Source organism: Anastrepha ludens, chromosome 2, assembly GCF_028408465.1.
Source record: "Anastrepha ludens isolate Willacy chromosome 2, idAnaLude1.1, whole genome shotgun sequence".
NCBI lineage: Eukaryota > Metazoa > Arthropoda > Insecta > Diptera > Tephritidae > Anastrepha > Anastrepha ludens.
In genome coordinates this window covers 65588544-65616460 of record NC_071498.1, presented here as the reverse complement: position 1 = coordinate 65616460, position 27917 = coordinate 65588544, and the positions used below count along the sequence as shown (strand labels likewise).

Sequence of the window (27917 nt, the reverse complement as noted above, 5' to 3'; positions counted from 1 at the left end):
AAATTTTAATAAATTTTTTTTTTGTTTGAAAGTTAGGAAAGGAATATGACACCGTTGAAATACCCGCCCTGACATCGCCCGGTGGCGCGTATACGAAAAGTCCCAATGCACAGATCAAAAATTTTCCAAAAATGCTACTCAACACGAACAAATGCTAAAAGTTAAGAAAAGGGATATCTCCGTGGTCAACTTTGCCTAAAACCGTACTAGTTCAGAGGGCCTGAATTTTTTTTGCTTACGAAGGCTTAAAGTTTTAATATTTTTTCAAAGTAAATAATGTGTGAAAATAATACAAAATTAAGAATCAATTTACTTTTGCTCGATATTGAGGCGGTCCAGAAACGAATCGCAAGCTGTCCGAATGTGATTTGTGGGTATTTTGGCCCACTCGTGGACAACGACTTTTTTCATCGCCTCGAGACTGGTGAATCTTTTAGTTCGGACCTTGCTCTGCAAAATGACCCAAAGAGGATAATCAATCGGATTCCCGTCTGGTGAATTTGAGAGCCATTGTGTAGACGTTATGAAGTTCGGAACGTTGTTGTTTTGCCATTCTTGGTTTACTCGAGCTTTGTGAGACGTTGCTGAGTCCTGTTAAAACGTCCATGGTCTGCCACCGAAATATTTGTATGCCCACGTATTCAAAGCAACCTCTAGAATACTTTCCCGATAATATTTCGCATTTTCCTGACGCCAGGCTCGATGAAAGCGATTGGAGAGCGCACATCTGCGGTTACAGCAGCCCAAAGCATTACCAGTGGCGAGCGTTGCCTCCTGGTAGCCAATCGATGACACAAATTCTCGTATGAACGGTCGGTCAAATGAAACCATATCGTTTCAGGAGTTTACGAATTGGTCAATTTGAAAAATCTTCTCGACAGAAAACACAATGTTCGGAAATTTACCGCTTTCGGCCAAGCGAAGGAACTTTCTCTTAAGTCTAACTTGTTGCTGCTTTGGTGTGAGATCTTGCGCTTTTTGGACCTTGGCTTAACTTTGAGATCATTTTTCAGTATGCGATGGATGCTACGGTCAGATATTTTCAGTTCTTTCGCTATTTGATTGGCACTTCTTCGGAGATTTCGCTAAAGTCACTTCTTCACTTTTTGAACTATTTCACGTGACGTTGCAGTCTTTTGATGACCACCTCCGTGATGTTTCGCGATACTACCAGTATCATTGTAACGAGTGCGATAAACAAAAATTTTATTTACTTTAAGGTGCTCGAGCTCACGAACAATCACTGGTTGTGATTTTGAAATCCATTACTGATTTTCTTTTTTCGCGTTTACTCTCGGCAAAAAGCTTCCGCTCGCTTGTAAACAAACATTTAGCCAACTAACAGACAACTGATGCCCGTGCAGCAGCTGCGCGAGCGGTCTGAAGTTGGTTCACTTCAAGTGCCGGACCCTGTACATTTTAAACCTCCCTGTACATTTATCTCCTACCTAAATGGAAATTTTTGATCCTTTCTCAAAATATGTGTATTGAAAGCTCATTAAAAGAGACATTTGGGGGTTAAATTGTGCCACAAAAATTTTAAGCAGACGATTTTACTGTGGATCACTGAAAACGAAAAACTCATACGGGTTAGTGCGCAAGAAAGCTAATATCGTCGCAGCGATGGCATTTATCTCGAAACCCAGCTGAAATTTTTTGGTATGGACACATTTTTTCGAATTTATTAGAGGTCTGCTTTGCTTTGTTCTTCTACTATAGAACTCTTCTTCCGTCGTCCCTGCGATGCCATTTATCACGAAGCACATCTGAAATTCTTTATCATTACTATTCAACATCTTTAGAAAAAATGTAGAGACTCAAGCTTTGATTAGCCAAGGGTAGTGTGAATTTCATTAGCTGCCCAAGCCATCTAATGGTTTAGAAAAAATTTCTAGTAACAGGTAAACAAAAGATAGGTTGCGAGGTGGCACAAGTCAGTTCGGTAAGGTTGTACTATATATCTCTCCTTCCAATTGTACTAAATATCTCTCCATTTAATAGGCGAGTATATAATTTGTTACATGTTTGCCAAGCTTGTTTGTAAATTGTCCTATATTCTGTGTCCACACGGGACTTCGAATCCAGCCCGACCAAATAGTGGCATTGCAATCAACTATTTGTGTCGATTCTTTTCCCAGCTGCTAACGGAACCGGTTACCGGAACATCCCGGATTTATAGCTGGACAAGAACTTTCACTCCAACAGCATTTCCCATACGTGTATGGGTAATGTTTATGATGCTACAACAACCACAACAACATCAACGGCTGTATCAAAAGCTTGGAAAACTATCTTTGTTATTGCACTGATTTAGTGTTTTCTTCATCTTTTAAGTTTTGTAATTTTTCGCGGGTAGTAGTCTACTGCTACTTGTAGTGTACCCGTGGTACTCTTGCCATCTAGCCTACCTACCTCCTGTTCTAGTTTGTTGATCCCTTCCGAATAATAGGATTTGTCCAAGTCTGAATTAGCCATTCGTTTCTGCAATCACCTCCCCGTTTGAATAAAATCTTTTTCCCACCAGCCATTTCTTCAAATTGGTAAACAAATCGTAGTCCAAGGGACCCGAGGGTGCCACGTCTGGAAAATAGAAAGATGTGAAACGAGTTGGACCCCATTTTCATTAATTTTGCGACCATAACTGCTGAGGCGTGAGCTGGTGCGTTGTCGTGATGTAAAAGGAAAATCAATCGACTTCCTTGATTCAAACGAATGCCAAGCACAAAGAAATAGATCGAAAACTTAGTTTATGTTCTTCCAAGAAATGTTACTAACTAAACATAACCTCGATAAGTGCCAGTAGTGCCATCTCTCCAACTTTGCACGAACTTTTCAAATGACCCTCGTACTTAACGAAGAACAGATTTCTCTTTTCTTGAGTACCGTTGGTACCAAACATCATTTTGGTAAAGATTTTATACTACATCAGTACCAGGGATTGTCAGCTATATTGCCGATATGACACCGTAAGTAAAGCATAATCGTTAAAGCACATTCATAGATAATAGCCAACGGACCCATTTTGTTGTCTAAGTGGCATCGCTGTCTCTAAGTGCGATGCGGCTGCTAAACCTAATCTTCTTCTTCTTCTTAATTGGCGCTATAACCGCTTACGCGATTTTGGCCGAGTTTAACAAAGCGCGCCAGTCGTTTCTTTCTCGTGCTAACCGGCGCCAGTTGGACACACCAAGTGAAGCCAAGTCCTTCTCCACTTGATCTTTCCAACGCAGAGGAGGCCGCCCTCTTCCTCTGCTACCACCAGCTGGTACCGCATCGAATACTTTCAAAGCCGGAGCGTTTGTATCCATTCGGACGACATGACCCAGCCAACGTAGCCGCTGGATCTTTATTCGCTGCGCTATGTCTATGTCGTCGTAAAGCTCATACAGCTCATCGTTCCATCGTCTGCGATATTCGCTGTTGCCAACGTGCAAAGGTCCAAAAATCTTACGCAGAATCTTTCTCTCGAACACTCCAAGCGTCGCTTCATCGGATGTTGTCATCGTCCAAGCTTCTGCGCCATACGTTAGGACGGGCATGATGAGAGTCTTGTAGAGTGTTAGTTTTGTTCGTCGAGAGAGGACTTTACTTCTCAATTGCCTACTTAGTCCAAAGTAGCACTTGTTGGCAAGAGAGATTCTACGTTGGATTTCAAGGCTGACATTGTTATCGGTGTTAATGCTGGTTCCTAAATAGACGAAGTCTTTTACAACCTCAAAATTATAACTGTCAACAGTGACGTGGGTGCCGATACGCGAGTGCGCCGACTGTTTGTTTGAAGACAGGAGGTACTTCGTTTTGTCCTCGTTCACCACCAGACCCATTCGCTTTGCCTCTTTATCCCTAATCTAACCTAGATAATACCTAGAATAGTTCTGTTCTGTTTGTTCTTAATTGTGAATCGAGCTGGGTGAAAATGGCATCTCCTCTGGTTAATATGGCAGTCTTATGTATATATCACTGGAACTCCCCGGATCTACAATTTATCAATTTATCCAACAGCATTTCTCAACAACTTGAGAAATCAATTTTGTATTGTTGCAATAACAACAAGTACAGTATTATTATAACTAATACTATTATTTTGCGATCAATTTTTATACTTAAACAAAATTTAAACGCTTGAGAAATCCATTTCAGATAATTATTCAAAAGGGGGTCAAATCTAAAGGACCACAACTACACATCACTAACGGAAAGCCATAAACAAAAGGCTTGCGACCCCATATTTATAAAGCGATTTAGCTCATTAAAAGGACATGCAACTAATTGCATATAATAGGGAAAATAAATAAAAGGTTGGTGGAACTGTGCCATGTAATAGTGGGTGTGCAATAGCGGATGTCATTTGAAATGGCCTTTCTCAAATATTTGTTCCCATGAACATTCACACATATATACGAGCACAAACACGTGCATGAATGAACGTACTTACACACATACAGATATGCGGAGTGTGCATGTGAAAAAGCAGTTGGTTGGAAAATTTGCATTTTGAGGTCATGCCACGAGTGAAAAAATAAAGTTGAATTTTTAGCTGTATTTTTTTTTTTTGCATTGATATAGACACGTATGCACGAGTATTAGGCCCGGGTTGGTCATTATGTGAAGAAATATTTTTTACAAAGCAGTAACTTTTAGTTTATCATAGGCATTTGATTTTTTTTAATTTGGTGTCAATTCTAAGTGTTTTGATAATCGCATTTAATAGTGAAAATCATTTAGTATCATTGCCTAATATTTGAAATGCACTGCAACAGAGAGCGCCCTAAAACTTCAGGCGATTTTTATCTCATTTTACGACGAGCTGATACTCGAAATTTTCAGCATAGCTCAGAAACACGATAAAAACTTATCGGTTAGGTGGTGTGGGGATCACAATATTCAATTCAGATAGATCATTCACATAAGGCAATGCTCTTGTTATTATTACCCTTCCTCTGATATATTTATCTTCTTCTTTATTTGCTATTCGTAATCAAATGTAAGTGATTATGCAGTTTAAAGGTTTTTACAATTTTTTTTAAAACAAATTGTGAACTATATTTGAAAATAATTCGCGGTTCCAAGAGGGGACCCATACGTTGTATACCGGTCCATTGCCTTATGTTCCTCAACCAAGAAAACTACTTACGCCCGATACCTCTCTTTCCTTCAATCTTGCTCTGCAATATGAGTTGCAACAGTTCAAATTCAAGATGACTCGCAAAAATGATATACAGATGGTTCCAAACCGCTCCAGGAGGTAGGAGTAGGAATAGTGGGGCCTAGAGCATACAAATCCTTAAATCTAAGCTCAGATACTACAATTTTCTATTCGGAGCTTTTCGCCATAATGTAAATAGTGGCAATCGTATCCAAAAAGGATCAAAAAGTAAAAATTCAAAACACTTTCGTATAGTCAATCAATCCCAAATCCTTAAATAGCTTTACGTTCAATTCAATTCAGTCCTTATAGAGGGTAGCAATGCACTCCACAAATTGACGACTTTTAATCAGGTCTTCCTGATTTCCCCATTTTTCGGCTTTAACAAAAACAACCTAAAACAGAAATTCAAAAAATGGATCCAAATAAAAACCAGGCAATACTCAAACGGCACAAGCGTTCTTAATCACTCCAAAAAGTTCCAGAATTTTAATACCAAGAGAGCAAAATCTGCTCTAACCCTAGACCAAAAGCGCGTCAGATTACTCTGTAGAACACTTACAGGCCACTTTACTTGCAATAAACATTTCAATACAATAGGACTATCTAGCACTAGTTTATGAAGGTTCTGCTGCGATGGAGAGGAGTCCATGCAGCACTTAATCACCAATTGTGCAGCATTAGGTCACAGGAGACACGGAATCCTGGGCTCGTATCTACTAAAAAATGAATATTTACAAGTGCTCCCTTCCAAGGAGCTGGTTCGATGCCTTGCAATACTAAATAATTAAAATTAAGCACTTCGGGGCGCACAATAGATCAATGTGGTCGCAGTACATAAAGGCCTTAGTCTAACCCGTACAACCATTACCATGAGGCTGCCTGGGCTGGTTTTGCAATAGAGCACCCATTTAATCCAATTTTCCCAGAAATTAGTGACGGTTTTTGGCTTTCTCTCACGAATGGCTTCCTTGGTATGCCCCAGAATCATTAATAGACTGTTCGCATAATATCGGTTCTTCACAAAAACAAAGCCTAACGGTGTCAAATCGCAGCTTTGAGTTGGCCGAGATGGCATGTAGCATGAGCCATGGGTGTGGTATGCGTGGTGCGTCATCCTGCTGGAACCAAAGATCCTTCACGTCCGTGTCTTCAACTTCCCGCCAAAAAAACAAACGTTTATCATGCCACTGTACCAAACTGTCACTCTCTGACAATGCATTAAAAAATAAATAATTGGCGCATACACTTCTGTTAGGTGTTTGGCCGAGCTCCTCCTCCTATTTGTGGTGTGCGTCTTGGAGTTGTTCCACAAATGGAGGGACCTACAGTTTCAAGCCGACTCCGAACGGCAGATATTTTTAAGAGGAGCTTTTTCATGGCAGAAATACACTCGGAGGTTTGCCATTGCCTGCCGAGGAGCGACCGCTATTAGAAAAATGTTTTTATTAATTTTCCTTTCACCGAGATTCGAACCAACGACCTCTCTGTGAATTCCGAATGGTAATCACGCACCAACCCATTCGGCTACGACGGACAATGCATTAGCATGTTGAATATTACGTGCGGGATTTTGGATCCCCCAATACGCCAGAGGACGTTGGTTCGAATCTCGGTGAAACACCAAAATTAAGAAAAACGTTTTTCTAATAGCGGTCACTCCTCGGCAGGCAATGGCAAACCTCCGAGTGTATTTCTGCCATGAAAAAGCTCCTCATAAGAGTCATTTGTCGTTCAAAGTCGGCTTGAAACTGTAAGTTCCTCCATTTGTGGAACAACATCAAGACGCACACCACAAATAGGAGGAGGAGCTCGGCGCCGGTTTTGCTGCGTCAGAAAAGATGATTTTGAGTAATTTGCAATATACGCACTATTTGGACTACGCAGCATTCACTTTAAAAATAAGAATGGAATACTTCCCAATACTGTTCAAGCGTAAGGCGACTTCCACGGATATGTGATACTGATTTTTCATCTAGATTTCTAGGGGGAAAGAGCTGTCGGTATAAAAAAACATATGATTAAAAAAACCATTATATGGAACACCCTGCAAATATAGATTGTTCATATTCAGCTTAATGGCTCTTGTTGTTGTAGCACCCGGCGCCTTCGCCTATCTTATCTAACGCTAGGCCCAGGAAACGTGCTGTTTCAACAGGTTGGGTTCAAAGAAAGAGGGGTGTTGGGTTTAAGAGGGTGTTCCTTCAAATCACGGACGTATATTGAGTATGTCGTGGTCAATTCAGGGTAGGTAGGTGTTTAACCTGTTACCATATCTTGGACGTAATTATGCCAAAGTAACGCTAGTCTCACAAAGCTCATCGTTTAGGAAGCTGGTAAGAGACTTCCGACTCATTTAATGCCTGCCTGTAAACTGTGTGATTCAGTACTTGCAGTTTTGTTCGATCCTGTCTCTTGGCAGTATAGTTGAAGTAATGTCTCTTGACGCATCAGGAAGCTCAGCCTCTAGCAAGTGCCTGGCGGGATGGTTTCTACGGTAGCAAGCCAACGTCTACCATGTTCCTTAACCAAAAACATAGTAGCCTCTTTGTTGAAATGTTGCTGGAAAGACATCAGGAAGTATCCCGTGTCTGCCTTGAAGGCAGTATTCTGACTTTCCTCTTAGTTTCGAGCGATTCGCAACAAATGGTTTGTGTTCGAGGAGTTGCAAGACCTTCACTTGACAATTGGGCATAAATTCTCGTAACTGGCGGTAATAAATTTGAACTGTTAACAGTTTAAATTACTTCTGAGACTCTTTTGTTTGTTCTTTGTGGAATATGAGGGATTGTTTCACAGACCTTATCTGCTTCTTGAATGCCCTCATCAGGTCTATTATAACCTTACAATTTAAACTTAATTTTGTTTAGCCAACTTTTAAAATTATTGATAAAAATGCAAAATGCCACTTGAACGTTACTAAGTTAAAGCAATTTTATATATTTTTTATTTTACTGCATCACTGAGTTTATTGAAAAAGAAACAGCAAAAGTATGCTCTCTTTAGCAACTTGATTTTGTAAAGGCAGAAACTCATAGATATCAATACACGCGAAGTTTTAGAATAGCAAAGTGTTTAGCCACAGTAAACCAACAGAAAAGAATTCACGGCAAACTAAGTTTTGCAACATTTCAAAAATGATAATTGAATATCAACACTCCGGCGCAGTGGAAACTTATTTTCGCGAGCACTTGGCACTCGTATAATAAAAAAGTAAATCAAAATAGGACAAAACAAACTTAAATTGGATTAACTAGCGCCTGATAATCATTTATGGATTTGTATGCAGGTTTTTGTGGCAAATACAATTGTAACTTTAAACTATGGAACTCAAGTATTTGCCCCAGCGAATCTCGCTGTAATTACTTTGTTATAGGGAATAAACTTCTAAGCCAATTTGCGCTCAGCCATTCCCCAATAAACAAACATAATCTAATTTATTTATGTGAATTGTGTAGGTGCACACATACATACATATGTGAAAACGAACAATCACATACATAGATATGTGTAAATGTATGTATGAACGCATGTGCATATAGAAAAGTGTATGCGAATCCTTTATGAGCCGCCACTCATAGTTAAATTAGAATGGAAATTGTTGGCTGAGTGCAATGGCGCCAAGTTGATTAACGCCCCCAAAATCAAGTCGTCAACACAGGCTTTGGTGGAGGTGCATAAATATGTAGATAGAGTTTGCATGCGAACAAATACGATGGAACCAACAAAAGATTGATTAGTTGGAACTACTATACAATTTTTGAGACATACAAAAATTTCAACGGATTCGGCATTTTATTGCGCAATTTCACTTAAGTTTTTCTTCAAATAGTCAGTATGGAGACAAGTTGCAAAGCTGCTAAGAAAGAGTCGGTAGAAATTCCTTTGTCATCATAGCAACAGATTCGCTTTCCGATTATTTACGGATTTTGGCATAACATCAAGCCTGTGGAAATATTTCATGAGTATTAAATAACATATGGCTTTCGAGATTTCAGATTTACATTTCCCCCTTGAAGGCGTGGCACGTGAAGGACGTCCAAAATCTTCGACTAATGACGTAAAAAAATCTACGATGATTTCATGACTTATCCATGAAATGAATGTTGAGGAATTTGAGACTTGATTGTCATAGTAGGGATCCATTTACCATTTAGTGATCTACTTGGATACACGAAAAGTGTTAAACCTAATGGTTGCTCGATGTGCTTATCGAAAGCCAACGGGTGTTAAAAAGGAGGAACGTATTCGTTTATCCTTAAAACTTGAGAATTCTGCACTTTACATAAAATTATAATATCTGATGCATCCTGGTTCTCCAAGTACGAGTCTGTCTAGGAAACCAAGTATCAGTCGATGAATAAAGTACAACAAATACTCATCTCCCCATTAAAATCAAGCTGCAGAAGTATGAATGACAATTTTTTTTATCAGAGAAGACATTGTAGCTGTTATTCCTGAAATAGACGGTAATTGGTACTGAAATCTGCTCTCGAATATCGAAAAATTGGTGAGAAAAAATGTAAGCTGCGCTATCTTTTTGAAGCTGTTTGAAAAACGAAAAACTTCACTTTGTTTTTATAGTTTGAAGGAATTCATCCAGAACCGCATTTCGACGAGTGATTCCTAGTTGTAAAAAAAAATTACAAATAAAAAATATATATAAAATAATTAAAAAAAGGGGAATAATGAGTGCATAGCAAATGTAGGTAATGTTGAAATCGCAAACCTAAAAATTGGCCATTTTCAAAGTGCGTTTACCGGCTTCAAACTAATGCAATTTTGTCGAATATTAAAGTTACGTAATTAAAATGTTTTTCTGCATTTTCCTCTTGATGGTGGTGGTGGAGGTGTTGTCTGAGTGACATAGCCCAGACCCAATTAGCACAAAGATGCCTATTTGATACATCACTTCCAGAACCACTAATTTTTATTAGTCGAACCAGCTTGATTTGTCTATGAATCTGCTCATGTCGTTTATTTTCTTTTTTTGCAATTGTTTCATATTTACCATCGAAAGTTCGCCTGCATTCTATTTGTATGTCGTAGAGCACCCAGATTTGAACGCTCGCACATATAGTAAAAGACTTAGATTTTTCTTGATTGCATCTTCTACATCTGTTGTTGTACGACCCCCCAGGCATTTTCTTATTAATCAAATACATATTATATAGTCGAGTGAGATCCGTCTGTGTCGAGAGAGAGCCGTCAGCTCTTGTGAGATACGCCAACTCTTGTGAGCTGTTTCATGGTAGGTGGTTATCTCTTCTTTTTACTGATTTCAGTATTGTTCACAATCATTTTCAACAAGCAATGCCCGCAAGATCTTTGACACAGGTAGAAGTCAAGGAAGAGGTTTTTAATATTGCCCAGCTGAGCGTCAAAAAATATTGGGATCGCTTTTTAGAGAAGCGAGAAATCGTATAAATTTTAAACTGTGGATGGTAGCCACTTCAAAATTGCATCTCTCACTAGGAGTGACAGTTAAGTAACGAGAGTGGCAGTACTTTAGAAAAAGTATGCATGAGTCACTTTCACTTCTGTAAACAAATAGGTACGGCTAGAAAATCATAGCCTACGTTCGCATTACATTTATTTATTTTTTTGTTTACGATTTAGCATGAGAAGCGATAGATATACGAATTGTTTCCAATAAATCCACATGAAGCTTCGAAATAGACCTAGTGAAGCCCCAGGGTTTATAGAAAGAAATATGCGGCATTAAATCTTGCTCTAATTTTTGAGTGGTTTAGATGTTTTTAAGAATACCGAGAATACATTGAAGTGAATTCAAGCCGGATGGCCTAGATGTTATTTTAAACTAAAACATGGAAAATTTAGATTATTTCACTATTTTTATTCAAAGTACGGCTAGTAACAATTATATAAATAGTAAGTGAAGAATTGCATCATTCAAGTCTGCAGGTAAAATCCGCCAAACAGTCGATTTATGAATGCCTAATTGCTGCGAACGTCGAGATATCGGATATTGATGCTGAAGTTTGCTCAGCAACGTTCTCAACAGAACGTTCAGGTTTTGGTCTGCCACTCCTTTTTCTATACCCGATAGCACCAGTTTCTTGAAATCTTTCACCAACTTTGAAATGTCAACTCATTCGGATGATTATTTCCTCCAAAAAAAATCACAAATTTTGCGTTATGTTGGTCTTAAAGATCGACCATTTTCATATTAAGTTTCAATAATTTTAAGGCATTGTTCTATCGTGTAAAATTGTACATCTGTTTATTTGAATATAGTCAAAGATGACATTAAATAACGTATCGTCTAAGAAGATTCACTACTAACATCTAGATGTCGCTTTTGAAAGACCCTTTTTAATTTAATTTCAGCTCGTGGTTTTTTTTCGCCAAATTTTTCTAAAATTATTTCCGGGCGTTTAAATTTCTATAGATATCAAGAAGTGCAGCCACTTTCAACCGCTCTTGATTAAGGCCAATTTTATTTTTGGCACAAAATTTTTTTTAGAGTCGTCAAACAAACTGTTTTTACCAATAATTTAGATATGTTCTAAGAAAAGTGATTGCTAAAAAATCATCTTCTGTCGGTTGTGGTTGCAAATTAAAGCTGCTTAATTAAGATCGCAGATGTTAAGATAAAACAACGTTTTGGTTGTTTGCACTCCAAAACCCTGGCTTGATTGCGGACTGGTTCATGTCAGTCGGATTAGAAAGTCAAACGATTCATATAAATAAGTCTGCCATTGTGACAATTAGCAATCCAGCTGCAGAAGCGACGCGCCCTCTTTCCCTATCTCAATCGTTTATTGAACCAAATACTTGCTTTTCTCAATTTTAATGCCTTTATTATTAATTTTACTACTTTTTTTATATCCATTTTCACACTTACCTCCTCCACTGCATCACATTCGAAAAGATAAATATGCAACAGCGGATCACGCGGATCCTTCATCAAGTACACCAGCCCAGTAATGGGGCCCCAGAATTCCATGAAATTATTTGCATTTCCCCCATTCGCCGCATCATTAGAACCACACTCAGCGCCATTTGCAGCCGTCAAAGCATTTTCACGTTCACGTTCACGCTCCCGCTCTCGTTCACGTAACGCAGCGCTCGTGGAGAGTGAACCGTATGAAGTGGATGTGGTTAAGGGGCCACCAGTGTTGACTGACTTCAAGACATTCGTATTGCCGCTATTGCCAACGGCAGTGAAGGCTTTCAACTGAAGAAAACCATTGCCAGCGCTTTTTGTGCTGTTCTGCTTATGAACGATGCGGCACATGCCCACAATATGCTTGAGTGGATGACTGAATTGCAATTCGAAATCGGAGTTGTATGATTCAAGTACGCCATTTTCGATGCCAACCGAGAGCTGTAAAGAGAAAATAAGAGGTAAAATAGAGTGAAAAGAATTAGCATTTGTGGGGATTTGAATGAAAATTTAATATTATCCGTTGTACAGTCGCCCACTTGCAGCTTAGCAAAAGTTAAGAGCAGGGAAATCACTTCAAAGCCATTTTTTAATTTTTTTGTTTGTTTAACTATGCGTAGCAATGATGCAGTAATTTCCACATCGCTTGCTGCACTGCTGCAACAGAGTGCGTATTGTGCTATGGGTTAGCGAAGTATAAAATATTAAAGTGAAAAGGAGAGTACAGAAAATATTTAAAAAAAGAAAAACACACACAGAGCAGCAAAAGGCCAACTCGTACTCAACCACCACCTCAAGGACCAGTCGTTGTCGCCACAAGTCCCTAAATGGCCTGCTTACAGCCATATCTCAAGCACTCGTTTTTCTTTTCGCTACCACCGCAGTTGGCTTCTATGCAAATTAGCCACCGAACATTCCCACTTCGCATCCACTTCAGCTGCTCTCCAACAAGTTCTCCACCTTGTTGGCTGCCTGTTTAAAATGCAGTCGAAATTTCTCAATGTCACCTTATTGAATAATATCGTTTTCTTTCACATTTTAAATGCTACTCTTTAGTCCAACGTGCCGTCATAATTTAATTGCCCTTTTTTTTTTTTGTGTTTCATCCGAAGTCAAAGTGAAATATAAATTAATTAAAACAAAAGTCGTGTTTTCATTTCATGTGAAAAAAACTGAAATCTGCTGAGTGCAAAATAAAGTTTGCTGCAAAACAAAATTCGCTCAATTAAGCAACGGAAAGGAGCAGTCAGTGCAGGACAGCGTGAGATTTCCTCTTAGTGCACCCATACATACGTATATCGTTTCAGTTTTGAAGTCGGCATGTTGTTTGGTAACTTTCAAGTAAACTTTTTGCAGGATATGCGCGAAAGTTCAATTTCCGTGTATTAGTTTTTTCGTTGCTCGTATTTTTTCTTTCCTTCGCCTCGTTAAATGTCAATTTAAAGTCAATTAGTGTTCAATGGCTTTTGAATACTTTTTTCCCCAAGATTATGGCAAGGGATATGAAAGTTTTTATACTTTCATTAATATTTTTTTAAATTTAATATAAGATTTCACGCTGCTTTGTTGTAAACTTTTTGAAATGCAGTATTTGTAGATGCCAATAAAAATTGTATCTGAAAAATTCACACAAACTTATTATCGCATTACTCATAGGTTGAAGTGGAGATTGAGCTCTCAGTGCTCTCGGACTAGGACAGAAATTCGTTTTATTGAAAATGAAGATCTTAGCCATGTACATAGAATGTGTGTCTAAAGTTCTAATTTGAACTTATAATTAATTAAGTGAATAAGACGAAAGTGAAGACGACAAAAACAAACTTCAAGTAATCGAGACAAAAATTTTCAAGCTAATTTTCGGTGCAGTCAAAGGCAACGGCGAGTGGCGTATAAGAGAGCACCATGAACTGGATCAACTTAAAAGAGGGGAAAATGTTGTGCGGTTCATCAAAGCACAAACACTAGGATGACTAGGCCATACCATAAGAAACTCAACGAAAAATGATTGACGCTAAAACATTTGCAACGAAAGCAAGAGGCAGACCAAGATCAAGTTGGATTAACGAACTAGAAGACGACATGGGGAAACTCAAGGTCAACAATTGGAAGCAACCAACCAAGGATCGAGGCGAAAGGAACCCTCAAAGCTCACACAGAGCTGTAATGCCAAATGATGATGAATTAATTTACCACCTTGACCAAAACGTTCCCGGAATTCATTCTGAAAATTCAAAATTCAAGTTTATTCCTCGAAAGTGATATTAACGTCTTCAAAGTACTTCCCATCAACTGCAATGCACATATGCCAGCGTTCACCCAGCTCTCGAAACATTTCTGGATCTCTATTTGCGGTAAAGCCATCAGAGCAGTTATTTTTTAACTTTCCGTGCTGTAGACTCGCCTATAATACCTTTTCCATACAGGGCGCAAATATCACGGGCTGCTTCGGACCTCGGTGAAAAGCAAAGAAGAGCAGGTATCGAAAATGTTGATTTTTGCCTCCTGGATATGCCATTTATAAGCCTCAAAACTAATAAAAAATTATATACATATGTATAATATATAATTGGCGCGTACACCCTGTTGAATGTTTTGGCCGAGCTCCTCCTCCTATTTGTGGTGTGCGTCTTGATGTTGTTCCACATATGAAGGGACCTACAGTTTCAAGCCGACTCCGAACGGCAGATATTTTTATGAGGAGATTTTTCATGGCAGAAATACACTCGGAGGTGTGTCATTGCCTGCCGAGCGGCGACCGCTATTAGAAAAATGTTTTTCTTAATTTTGGTGTTTCACCGAGATTCGAATCTACGTTCGCTCTGTGAATTCCGAATGGTAGTCACGCACCAACCCATTCGGCTACGGCGGCCGCCTTACATAACTCAAAATTACATTTAACTTAGTTTTGTAGAGCAGAAAAGTTTCTATTACTTACCCTTTGCCAAGCAGCAAAGAAATCGTTGTAAAATAAAAGAAAATATAAAAAAGCTTTGAACTCATTCCCCAACTCAATATATGTTCGCAAAATTCAAAACATAAACCAGTCATTTTAAGTATTCATTACTTTTTATACTTAAAATTACTGATAAAAGAAATTCGATTAGTCAGCGAAAAGCAGTGGTTTTGGCTGAAATGTTTAATCACCTCAAATTTAGTTTAAACTTAAATTTTTTAGTGTTTACCTGAACTCTACTTTTATTCACACGACCCATTGTGAAAGTAGATGCGATGGCGTGAATACCACTTGGAGGAATCATAACTTTAAAAGGGACGGGAGCTTTTTTCATGCAAAAAAATAAGCGACAAATCACTTGAGAGCTAATAATCATCATCATTGGGCAGCTTTACAACTCGGGGTGAGTTTTAGCTTTGTTTCAATGCAACTCGATCCTCGGTAACAGTTATCCAGTTTCTAACACACATTTTTCTCAGGTCCATTAAAACTTGTTCAAACCATGTTCTTCTTGGACGTCCTCGTGCTTTATACGCTACGGGGTTGTATGGCACGATTGATTTCTGGGGGTGTTCATCTCTTATGCGCGTAATATGACTCAGCCATCGCAGCCTTTGGGATAACGTATTTCAGCAATTCTTGATTGTAGCTTAGCCAGTAGATACCATCTTGCAGTCATAGCGGACCAAACACCCATCGCAGCACTTTTCCCTAGAATGCTCTTAGACACGATTCATCTTTAGAAGACATCCCAGAGTTAATAAGCAAAGTTAAGATAAAAATATTTTGAGAAAATTACATAATACAGAAAAACGGAACAAACTATGTAAGTTTACGTGTCTCGGCGTATCGTGTAATTTCAGAAAATTTTCCCACAGTGTACCCAATAAATAAAACAATCTATGCATTCCAGTTGACTGTAAAAGTACAGAGATGCCCTTTAATGACCACAACACATATATGTAAGTACAAATATCTAATACCTATGCATGTACATACATACATAGATATTCACGTTTTTCTAACAAATTCTAAATAATAATTTAGATGATAAATAATTGAAAGGTATAGTCGTGTATGAGAAAAAATGATTGCCACGACAGTTTGTGTCGGGAAATGCGATGTTGAGAACAACAAATATAAATTGAACAATAAAAAAGATAGCCTTCACATAAAGTACAGCAATTGCGCAGAAAATAATCATTAACCTACCGTTGGCAGAGAGGTGAACATGGATGTATTGCAGAGATTGACTTCTGTATGTATTTGTTTATGTTTATAAAAGGTTTGGAGTCAACATATACATACACATGTGTGTATGTGTGTATGTAACTTATAAATATAGTGACACGTAGGGAGTGCCGGAAGACCATTGGACTCATTAGTAATTGCAAATGAAAATAGACAGAAATACAAATATACATACATACATAGATACACTGGCGGACGCGCTTAACTTACAAACGGTTGAGGCGTAATAAAAAGCTTCAAAGGGGTGTCGGAACGGGAGATTACAGAAGAATAAATTATCCACATCAAAAAATGGTCCAGCAGAAAAACCTAGACTAGACGATAGAAGAAAGGAAAGATTATTCAGATCAATAAGATTAATTCAGACCCTAATTTTTTTTATTATACATATGTAGATAAGGCATGACACAGCATTAACACCTATAACAAAATCAGCCTGGAAATCCAACGCAGAGTCTCTCTTGCCAAAGTCTCTCTTCTTAGTTTCAGTCTTCGTCGCAACTACTCCTTTGAAAATTTTATCTTGACATAACAGAAAAGACAACTTACGCACTGAGAAAAGAAGCAGAAAATAAATTTAACAAAATAAATTTCAAAGTGGCAAAAAAACTTTAAAAATTAGTTTATAATCAATAAAGCCACAATAAGGCCAAAGCACCACTTTTGTTGAACGAATTTTCTTTTGCTTTAGTTTCAGCGATAACCTCTTCATTCGAGCGAAATTTCTTACCGGCGAGCAGCGAGTAATTAATATACTGGAATCCAAATCTGGTGGATGTGGGAGCAATTCGAAGTTCAGTTCATGCAGTTTTGTCATTGTTTCGATGGACTTGCGACACAGTGTGTTATCTTGATGAAACAAAATATTTTTTTTTGCCATGTGTGAACATTTCCTTTCAATTTCGGCCTTCAAACGCTCCAATAACGCTATATTAGATTTACTGCTGATGATAGTCAATGAATATGCGATGGTGCTCATCCCAAAACACCGAAGCCATGACCTTTCTAGCCGATTGTTGTGGTTTCGGGCGCTTTGGACGAGGTTCGCCAGTTGCTGTCCACTCAAATGACGATCGTTTTGATTTCGGAATGAAGTGATGGCTCCATGTTTCATCCATTGTCACATATAGATGCAAAACTTCCAGTTTATTACGTTTAAACATGGCCAAACACTGCTCACAATCATCAATATGTTGCTTTTGGTCAACAATGAGCAAACGCGGCACCCACTTTGGACAGAACTTTCTCATAGTCAAATGCTCATGCAATACAAAGCCAACACGTTCTTTTGATGTCAGCTAACTCCCGCAACTTCCCTTTACGATCATTCAACACGATTTTGTGGATTTTTTTGATGGTTTCTGTTGTTACCACCTCATTTGGGCGCCCATTTAAGGTTAGTACTAACTGAAACAGATGTGAATGTCGGGGACTCATCACCCCATGTGCAATTTATAATTAATTGGAAGAATGAAAGAAGAAATATCGTCCAGCTTAGTTCGTTCAATGTAGAGTCGGATCTGCTATAGCAACTAACTTTACTTAAATTTTGAGTTTTACTTATTTTAATGAATTTTAAGGAACAATATAGAAAATTAGTAAAAATTGAAAAACAAATGAGAATTATGAAAGAAGATATAAAAAAATAGGCGCGGGAGCTCTCGATTTTATTAATTCGAGCAATCCTTTGCCGGCCGCCGTAGCCGAATGGGTTGGTGACTACCATTCGGAATTCGGAACATTTTCCTAATAGCGGTCGCCCCTCGGCAGGCAATGGCAAACCTATGAGTGTATTTCTGCAATGAAAAAGCTCCTCATAAAAATATCTGCCGTTCAGAGTCGGCTTAAAACTGCAGGTCCCTCCATTTGTGAAACAACATCCAGACGCATGCCACAAATAGAAGGAAGAGCTCGGCCAAGCACCCAATTATATTTATATATAATCCTTTTGATTATTTTGACTTTTTTATCAGCACTTTTTTAGTTTTACAATTTATTAATACACGGACTTAATGTCGCTTGAAAACTAAAGAAATGCTGATAAATGAAATTGACAATTTTTTGCTTAGCTGCTCAAAATGTTCAAAAGGTTGAAAATTTTTAACAATCCTGTGCGCAGTTGAACGAGTTTCGAGTGAATGTTAAGCTATTCGATACGCAAGTATCTGGAGCTGTAATAGATATACTCAATTAAACTTGTCTTGGGTACATACAAAAAGGAATGAAAAGTAGCCGTTGGAAATAGGCAAATAAGGTATACTATTTGCGCAACAAAAATTAAAAAAAAAAACAAGGGGTTACCTAATAAAATAAATAAATAATTGGCGCGTACATTTCTGTTTGGTGTTTGACCGAGCTCCTCCTCCTCTTATTTGTGGCGTGCGTCTTGATGTTGCTCCACAAAATAAATAATAACCTTACTTTAAATCTAGTCAGTAAGGTGTTTACCATTGACTTTGTAAAAGAAATAAATAAAAAAATAAAAAAAAAAATAAATAAAAAAAAAAAAAATAAATAAATAAAAAACTAAATAACAAATTAAATGAAGAAATAAATATATAAAGGAGTGGCAAGTTATGTGTTACCGCCAGTGTACTTATATGAAAATATCGTCGTTGACAAACGGTAAGCAAATAATACTTGCCCTCTTCATCATTAACTCGTACCCCTACGATTTCTTCTCATATACACCGTGTTGCAAAATTATAAACACACCACCATTTTTTTATAAAAATATATTCATATTCTAAGGGAAAACAATATAACACAAAGTTTCAAACCTTGTACACAATTTTTCAGAATTTCATCAAAACTTTAACCATTTGAACTATTTTAGAATTCTTCTGAGTAAACAGTTTTATAGCACATTAAATTCTAGTATTACTACAATATTTGTAAGTTTGAGCTGATTGCAAACTACCATCGATTTTGGGAAAAAATGTTTATTCCGGGGATAGGCTTTTTCATTCATATAAAAAAATTCGCGAAAAAAAATTTTCAAAAATTAACACAATTTTGAGGTCACTTGAAACTGGCACTTTGTCAGACTAAAATTCAATGGGATACTCAGAAAAAATCGAAAAATTGAGAAATTGTATTGAAAATTTTATAAAAAGTTTGAAACTTTGCGTTATATGGTTTTAATTGCAGTATGAACTACAATATATTAAAAAGAAGAAACAGGGGAAAAACACAAAAAAATGTGTGTGTTTATAATTTTTCACCGGGGTGTATATGAGTAGAAATTGTAAGGTTACGAATTAGTGATTAGGGCAAGTATGATATATGATTAAATGCGCAAATTATTTGCTATTGAAGCATCTTTGAATATACTTATAAAGGGTCTTTCGGCTTTATGTCTTTAGTGAATACTTCCTAGACGGCACCTTTTTTATGTCATCTGTGATATGTGGCAAGTAGACGATACATAATTTTACACGATAAAATAACGCGTTCAAATTATTTAAGCATAATATGAAAAAGGCCTATCTTTAAGAAAAACATATCGCAAAACTCGTGATATTTTTTGGTGGAAATAATCGTCAGAATCAGACGAAAATTCAAAGGTTGGGGAAAAGATTTCAAGAAACTGGTTCTGTGGAGTACTGTAAGGTCTCGTTTTAAGCGGTGGATACGTTCTACAGAAATAATAAATTCGCATAAAAAGGATTCACTTGCCGCATAAAAAAGCTTGCAGAAATGAAAAGAAATAGGCTGCTTTATAAATTACTTCGATTGTCTGAAAGAAATTCATATAAAATCTTTAAATAAACTTGCATTCAAACTTAATTCATTTTACTTTATTGAATTTTAAATTTTTTAATCATCGTTATCTGATAATGGTTTGCACGGTTTGCGAAGTGGTTTCAAATCACTTTCATCGTCAGATGAGACTGTCTGTGCAATAGATATTTGCGAAAAAGGAATAGGAATAAGAATATTAGTCCAAGAAATTTTTGGACAAATATAAACCGCACAACTTCAAAATCGCATAAAAATAATCCGCATAAAACGAGACCTTGCAGTATATAAATAGGACTGGCAGACCAAAAACTGAACGTTCTGAAAATGTTGCTGCTGTAGCGCAGAGTGTTACTGAACAGCCTTCAACATCGATATCGCAACGTTTTCAACAACTAGCCGTTCATGAATCGACTGTTTGGCGGATTTTACCTGTAGACCTGGTAATTGTTAAGAGCCGTATTTCGAATAAAAATAGTGAAATCTGAAAGAATCTACAATAAATGTTTACATGTTTTAATTTAGAACAATATTTAGGCGCATCTTTTCAAAGACCCTTTAAAAGTATACGTATATATAGGATTTGTTAGTTTTGTTAGTAGTTATGTAATTTGCAACTTTGTGGTATAATCATAGAAGATGAAAGGGTGCATGTAGGAAGTAAATAAACAGCGGCAAGCAATTTTAGCTAAATATAGGTTAAATATAAGTATATAACGGGTGATTTTTTAGCTATTATCTGGTTGGTTTAAACAGCTGACGCACGTTTCATGTTTTGTTTCACTGCCGAACATCGTCAGTTTGGTCTGTAATTTAACCATGAATCGTCTTACAAACGAACAACGTTTACAAATCATTGAATTTTCTTATAAAAATGCGTGTTCTGTTAAGAAAGTTTATCGCGCGCTTCTTCTATTTTATGGTCAGTTTACTATAATCCATCTACTGAGTCGAGTTATTGTGACTAAATTTAGAACCAAATTTACATTATTGGACATCAAACCACCAACACGTTTACGTAGAGTGCGAACTGAAGAAAATATCGCAGCTGTATCGACCAGTGTTAATGATGACCATCAATTATAGATTCGTCGCCGTTCGCAGCAATTGGGCCTCTGTTACTCAACAACGTGGAAAATTTGCCACCCAGATCGTGCGATATAACGCCTTTAGATTATTTTTTGGGGGGCTATGTTAAAGCTCATGTCTATTCAGACATGCTTCAATTAACGCATTAGAAGACAACATTAAAGCATTTTTATGTGAGATACCCGCCGAAACATTGGAAAGAGTATGCCAAAATTGGACTAAGCGGATGTGCCATTTGAAGAGCAGTCGCGGTCAACATTTGAATCAAATAATCTTCAAACATTAAATTATATGGACTGTACTACCGATGCTACCGATACTTCGATGCACTTCTGATATCCGCTTTAATTTCAGTTTTGGTAACAGAAAAAGTCGCGGCAGGCTTAGTTCGGCGAATACGCCGGCAAATTCCTAATGTTTTCGACCAATAAATACGGATTTTACATGGGACTACAAAAGTTGATATTATATATAACGGAATTCCGTGGAATTCTATGGAAACACCGTGAAATTTCAGTGACACAATACCTATATGGTTTTTAATATCTCGTCAACACCACGCCAAGAGATGGCCAAATAATAATTCAGAATACCGAAGAAGCGAAAGGCGTGGAATAACTTTGAAGGAAACTCGTCATCAGCCAGAATTTTACACTGACCAATTTAGAAAATATTCTGTTTTGTAGACGCCCAGAAGAAAAGCTCAAATTAATTGACAGCATGAGTAAAGAAAATGCTTCGAAAAATGTCTACATGTTTCCAGTTGCGGATAGTTTCATTAAAAATTCGGACTAAGAAAAAATAAAATAAGAATTTTCATTCTTTCAACTTTCATTAAATATCAATTTAGAATCAATTAGTGCTCAATGACTTACTTTTAATACTTTTTTCTCAATCCTAATCGAAGAAATATAAGGTGTTATTTTGAATAACAGGTGCTATTTCGAAAGATGATTAACGATTTTTTATGGCCGGAATTGGATGGTATTGATTTTGACAACGTCTATTCTCAAAAAGACGGCGCTACGTGTCACACAAGCAACGAAACCATTGATCTTTTACGGGAAAAGTTTCCGGACCGTGTTATCTCTCGAAGAGGTGATGAAATTTGGCCACCGAGATCTTGTGATTTAACGTCGATTTATCGTATTTTAATTGATGATTTTGGCTAACGAAAGGTCTGTGCAGATTTCATTTCGCACAAGTTAATTGAGCACTAAAAATTGTTCAGAATTCAACATTCGAAAGACCACATTAAAGAGACGAGAAAATACGAGAACTTCCTTTACAACATTGTAACTGGTGATGAAACGTGGTGTTTCCAACATGAACCTGAAATTATACGTCAAAGTGTCGAATGGAAGGCCTCAGATGAGCCACCACCCAAAAAATCGCGTTTGGAGAAGTCAAAAATCAAGTCGATGTTCAATTGTTTTTACGATTCCAAGGGAATTGTTCACAAGGACTTCATGCCGATAGGACAAACCGTCAATGCAAGTTTCTATCTGGGCGTTTTGAAGCATTTGTTGCATCGCATTCGTCGAATTCGCCCTGAATACCGCGAAAGAGGAATCTGGCATTACATGATAATGCACCATCTCATCGATCCACTCTTGTGGCTGATTTTTTGACTATAAATCGCATTTTAACCATCTACACTTACCGAATTCGTCTGATATGACTCCCTGTGACTTCAAACTATTCGGAAAATTGCACTTGACCATGAAAGTAAAACGTTTTGCGTCCGTAGAGGCCATCCAAAAGGCTTGTCCCGACATCCTGACTAAAACATTCTCAACAGTACAGCAGAGCCTTAGAAACTATTTTATGTATATTACTAATTTTTTTTAAATTTCGTTAGTGTGGACTTTGTTTTTATTAATTTTATTAATAATTTTGGGTACAGGTGCTGTACTTTTGGCTATTGCAGTCCCAAAATTGTTAGTGTGTATTGAAAAAATTGTTTTGTTAAAATTTCGATTTTTAAGTATACAAGTACAGGGTGGCGCGAAATTAATCATCCAATTTTGTTTTCGAATAACTTTTTTACAAAAAAAAAAATATTTTGTTTGATGGAAATCGTAATTTGGACCTTTACGCGCTCCCTTGCTTATCTGTTTGCATGTTGCAGTTGTCTAGTTCACAAGTGTCAAATATGAGTGACGTACGACGCCATTTGCAAAAATTATAAATTTTCCGATTGGGTGAATTACAGGTTACATTTCAACGTTAATTTCTGGCGTTTAAGTTGAATTTTCAGCTTTAGTGTATTAAGAGACTTACCCGATGATTAAAAGTTACCGGGGGAAGCTGGTCTAGAGCGCAAAAAATGGGCATATTTTATGAATTTATTTTGACTCAACAAAGGAATCAATCGAAAATCTGTGAAATAGGTTTAATAATATAGCTTTCATGGTACAAATACAAAATTTTTCGTCTGAATTAATTTCAAAATGGCCGCTGTCCAGCAGTTCTCCTAAGGCGCCTTTTTTTCTACGTTTGAACGTTTGAACAAAAAGTTACAATTTTCACTATAAAGAACGACATAAAATTGTTGATTAAAAAAAAAACTATGTAATATAAATAAAAAATCCTACGTACGTCTCCGGAGAAAGGTATTTCGAATGTATTGTCAAAATTTCGTAAGAATCGGTAAAGATTTGTTCGAGTTATGTCTTCGGCCAGTTTAAAAAAAGTGATTTCGAGAAAAACGCGTTTAAAGTTGTAAGTAGCGTTCGGGGCATACCTGCGAGGCACTGCCGTCGAATGAAAAATTTGGGCATTTAGACATTTTTGCTGGCATCCCTCATTTGGTATATTATTTCTAAGACCCTAAAGCACCTTTTAAGACAAAAAAAAATTTTTCGATTTTTTCAAAATTCTAGACCAGCTTCCCCCCTTAAACAAACCGCGCACGTGGGAAACGGTCCATATTTTTATCTTATATTGTCACTTCTGTTACTTTTTAGCGCCATCGGTTCATTAGTGTCTGCCTGGCCTGCCGGAAATGTGGGCACACAATTCTTGGATTTTGCATGATGATAACGCACCATCGCACCGAGCCCAAATTGTGCTTGATTATTTGACCAAACACCAAGTAAATAGCATCGTGCAAGCACCGTATCCCCCTAATATGGCCCCGTGCGACTTCTTTTTGCTTCCTAAATTGAAGTTACCACTTCGCGGAAGAGATTTCAGTCGAAAGAGGAAATCAAAGAGAAAGCGACAAGGGAGCTGAAGGCCATCCCTTCGTCGGCCTACCAGGGGTGCATGGAGGACTGGGTTAAACGTTGGCACATGTGTGTTGCTTTAGACAAGTCATACCTATTTTGAAGGAGATAAAATAAATTTGCCTGAAATTTAACTCTGTTTTGTTTTATTTAAAAATTCCCGGTACTTTCTGGGCATAGGGTATAATAAAATTGTATGGTAAATATTTTTGTTGTACATTTTATCACATTATTCTACATGTTTCGTGCCCTTTCCCACAAAAGAGACAAAAGAGGCCCATCAATGAAGATCTCTCTATCAATATTCCACATTTCATAAATCACAAATGTAAAGATCACATGCTGGCTTACCCTAAGAATGTGCAAAAGGTTGCAACTTTGACTCCCCCTGAAATAAAATTCAGACGTAAACTTCCAAGCCGCAAATACATATATATTTTGTTTTTGTTCTCCTCTATCAGAATCCATTGCTGGAATCTTGTTATTTTAGAAAAAGTTAATTCTTTTAGGTTTCACTGTTTCTGTTCAAAACACGCCTTTTGACAATTATATGGGAAAAATTACATCATTTAGACCCTTTATAAATCACATATATAAAAGTATTAAAACACGTTAAAACACTTCAATTAAAAACTGTTAGGTTTGCATCAATTGATTTAATATGTAAATATGTGCATAGAATAACTGCAAAGGCCACTATTGCATCACTTATCCATTTATTTTTTCAATTATACCGTATATTTATAACTTTTTTGCTAGAATATGCATTAGAAAAACTTGAATTTATAATCGTTTGCGTATCATTATCTATTTTGTATGCATTCCTAATGAGCCATAATCATCACCTGGAGTTCAGAAAGGCGTTTCAGGATTTAGAAAAGATAGTTTTTACATATCATTTCGTAGTTCTTGGATATTGTGATGCAAACGGTGTTGTGGAGCTAATAGAATTCGAAGTATTAAGGCGCACAGTTTCGTTCTAGAAATTTTTTGCTCCTTAGATAAGCTATGTTTTTGGCTTTGCGTTCAAAATATTTATTATAATTCAATTGTGCCCATAATTATGAAACCACCTAAGCCATATACCTATTTGAACGAATTAAGAAATATTCTTATATTATGCGACATTTTAATTTATAATTTTCTTAGTCTTGATTAATGGAAATTTATCATCAATATGAAATTTTGTACGCATTTCATAAAATAATTCATGAACATTTATTAATTATTTCAAAAAAAATAATCAATTTTTATCATTTTTTCTAGTTTTTAAGATTCTTAAAATGTTGATGATAAACTGAAGGGACGTATGGTAGTAAACACATAATATCTGTAGGGGAGGGGGCCCAGTTGTGACGCGGGTTTTGAAAAAAATTAAAATTTTTTCCTCAGTTCCGCAAATTGAAAAATGAAGAAGTTTAACATTTAACTATTAACCAAACGCAACTTTTCTCCAAAGAAAGTATGTTTATTTGAGTTACTCAAAAAATTTTGGAACAAATTTTTTCAGGATAACTTTTTTTAGGACAAAAAAAAACTGGGCCACTTGTGACGCACCTCTGGAAATGAGAAAATATGAAAGGAATGTCACACCAATTGTTGTGATTTAATGATTTATTTATTTTGAAGGCTTTCAATGGCAAAAATAATGAAAAATACAAAAGAAAATGTCCTTCAATGGCCATAAATGACAACGATTTTTATTCATCATCGTCATCTAAATATTCCTAGTCGTCGTCCACGTCACTTTCGCAGTGTTTGCAAGTGAAATAACTTGCCTGCATGTTGGCGCACTTCAAATGAACTGGACGCTTGCATACGTTGCAATTGATCGAGTTGGCAGTTGGTTTTTTTTAAACAACAACAAAAATGTAGGAATTCGGCAGTTCTATATGATCGTAGTGCAAAAAAAAGGTGCGTCATAACTGGGCCACCCGCTGAGTCACAACCGGGTCACGATGCTATTTTGTGTATGACAAGCAAGTTTTTTATAGACACCACATAATCACATAAATCCATATAGAATCACAAAATATACGGCAAATACAATATTTTGATGCATTACACTCGCCTTTTCACTGTTAATTTCACAAAATTTTGGTACTTTGAAAAAAATCAAAATAACTTTTTCGCACGATTTTCAACACGATGTTTGGTGCGTGTATACACAATGCGACTACTATCGTTGGTGTCTGCACAAAAACTGCTGAACGTCAAACGAACATGATTGGCAGGGCTCAAACTGTCATTTTCATACCGCATGTCAAAAATATTTAGCTGCGTCACAACTGGGCCTGCGTCACAACTGGGCCCCCTCCCCTATATTTTTCTTCCGTGACTGGTCTAGAGGCGGTGTATAATGGAAGTATTTTAATATTTTCGTATATTTTTGGTCTTCCTCTCCTAGGAGAAAAATCCAAAACGTGGAATTTAGAATCATCTAATGAAGTTTTGTCGAACATTTTATAAGGTTCATTTTTCAAGAAACGCATCCATTGAATTTTCAGCCAAGAGCCAGATTAGCGGTATTTTTTAAAATTTGTGCTCTACCATTTCAATATTATTATTATTTGACCGAGCAATTTTCATCCATGTTACTGCTACTTCTTCGCTGGAATTTTCTTTGGCTTTTTGTTTCATTTATATATGGCTTTTTTCATTTTGTACTATATAGTTCAGAAATGCATCGCAGAGGGTCCCGCGCTATTTCCAAGTTATTTTTATATGTAATTTCTTCAAATTTTTTACTTAGCCCACTTTCATAAATAACACTAAATGAATTCCATATAACGTGAAAACTACATCCACTATCCAAAGGTCCCTTTTTGACGATATCGTGAAAATTACATTAAATACATATATGTATGTAGGTTAAGATAATGTGGATATGGATATGGAATTTTGACTTACACCTCTTTCATAATTATGAGCATAATTAGTGAACAAATTTTCTACAAGGGAGAGTCTGCTTGAAAGCGTAAATAGGTATACTTATTCCCTTCAAATATTATCTTTTAATAGCACTGTTTAAATTTTTCAAAATCTTTCAGTTATGGATCAATTTCGAATTTTATGAACTACGAACAGTGAGAGTCATTAATTTGGATTTTCAATTAAATGAAATTTTGAATTACATGAAAATTCAAATTAACAGGAAATGTTTTAAGTGCTTTACAGATTTTCTTTTGTGTTTTATTTTGACTAACAATTCAATTTCGTAAAAAAAATAGCTTCAGTTACACCTATAAGAACGAGTCATTAGTATTTATAATATTTATTTTTTTATTTACTATTTTAAGTGTAAGCTGATAATTAATAATGTTAAAAATATTGTCTAAGGACCTCCTTTAACCGATTTGGTACATTTTCCACTTTTTAATGATATAATTAGATGAAATTTGAGCCCACTTTCGTTGTTGCATATTTTTCAACTCTGCTGCTGTAGAAATGGTGTGCTTGCGAATAGGAAAAAGCAGTATAATTCATATATCGTATATAAACTCATTAATTTTCTATGTGGTTCGCGTGCGAAGAATGGGCAGTGGGATGGAGCACTTTGGGGCAGTTATACAGAAGTCATCTTGAATTAACCGCGAT

General features: G+C 36.7%; 1 protein-coding gene across 3 annotated transcripts in view; it reads right to left on the bottom strand.

Moving 5' to 3' along the window:
• Positions 1–27917, bottom strand: part of LOC128871660 (TBC1 domain family member 1) — a 116680-nt gene that overhangs the window by 54213 nt on the left and 34550 nt on the right. For all 3 annotated transcript variants that reach the window (XR_008456054.1, XM_054113594.1, XM_054113595.1), the window contains exon 2: positions 12015–12497. Coding sequence is in view for 2 of the 3 variants with exons in the window: in XM_054113594.1 (XP_053969569.1) it covers positions 12015–12497 (483 nt within the window). In the remaining variant the exon portion in view is untranslated. The remainder of the gene's footprint in view (positions 1–12014; positions 12498–27917) is intronic.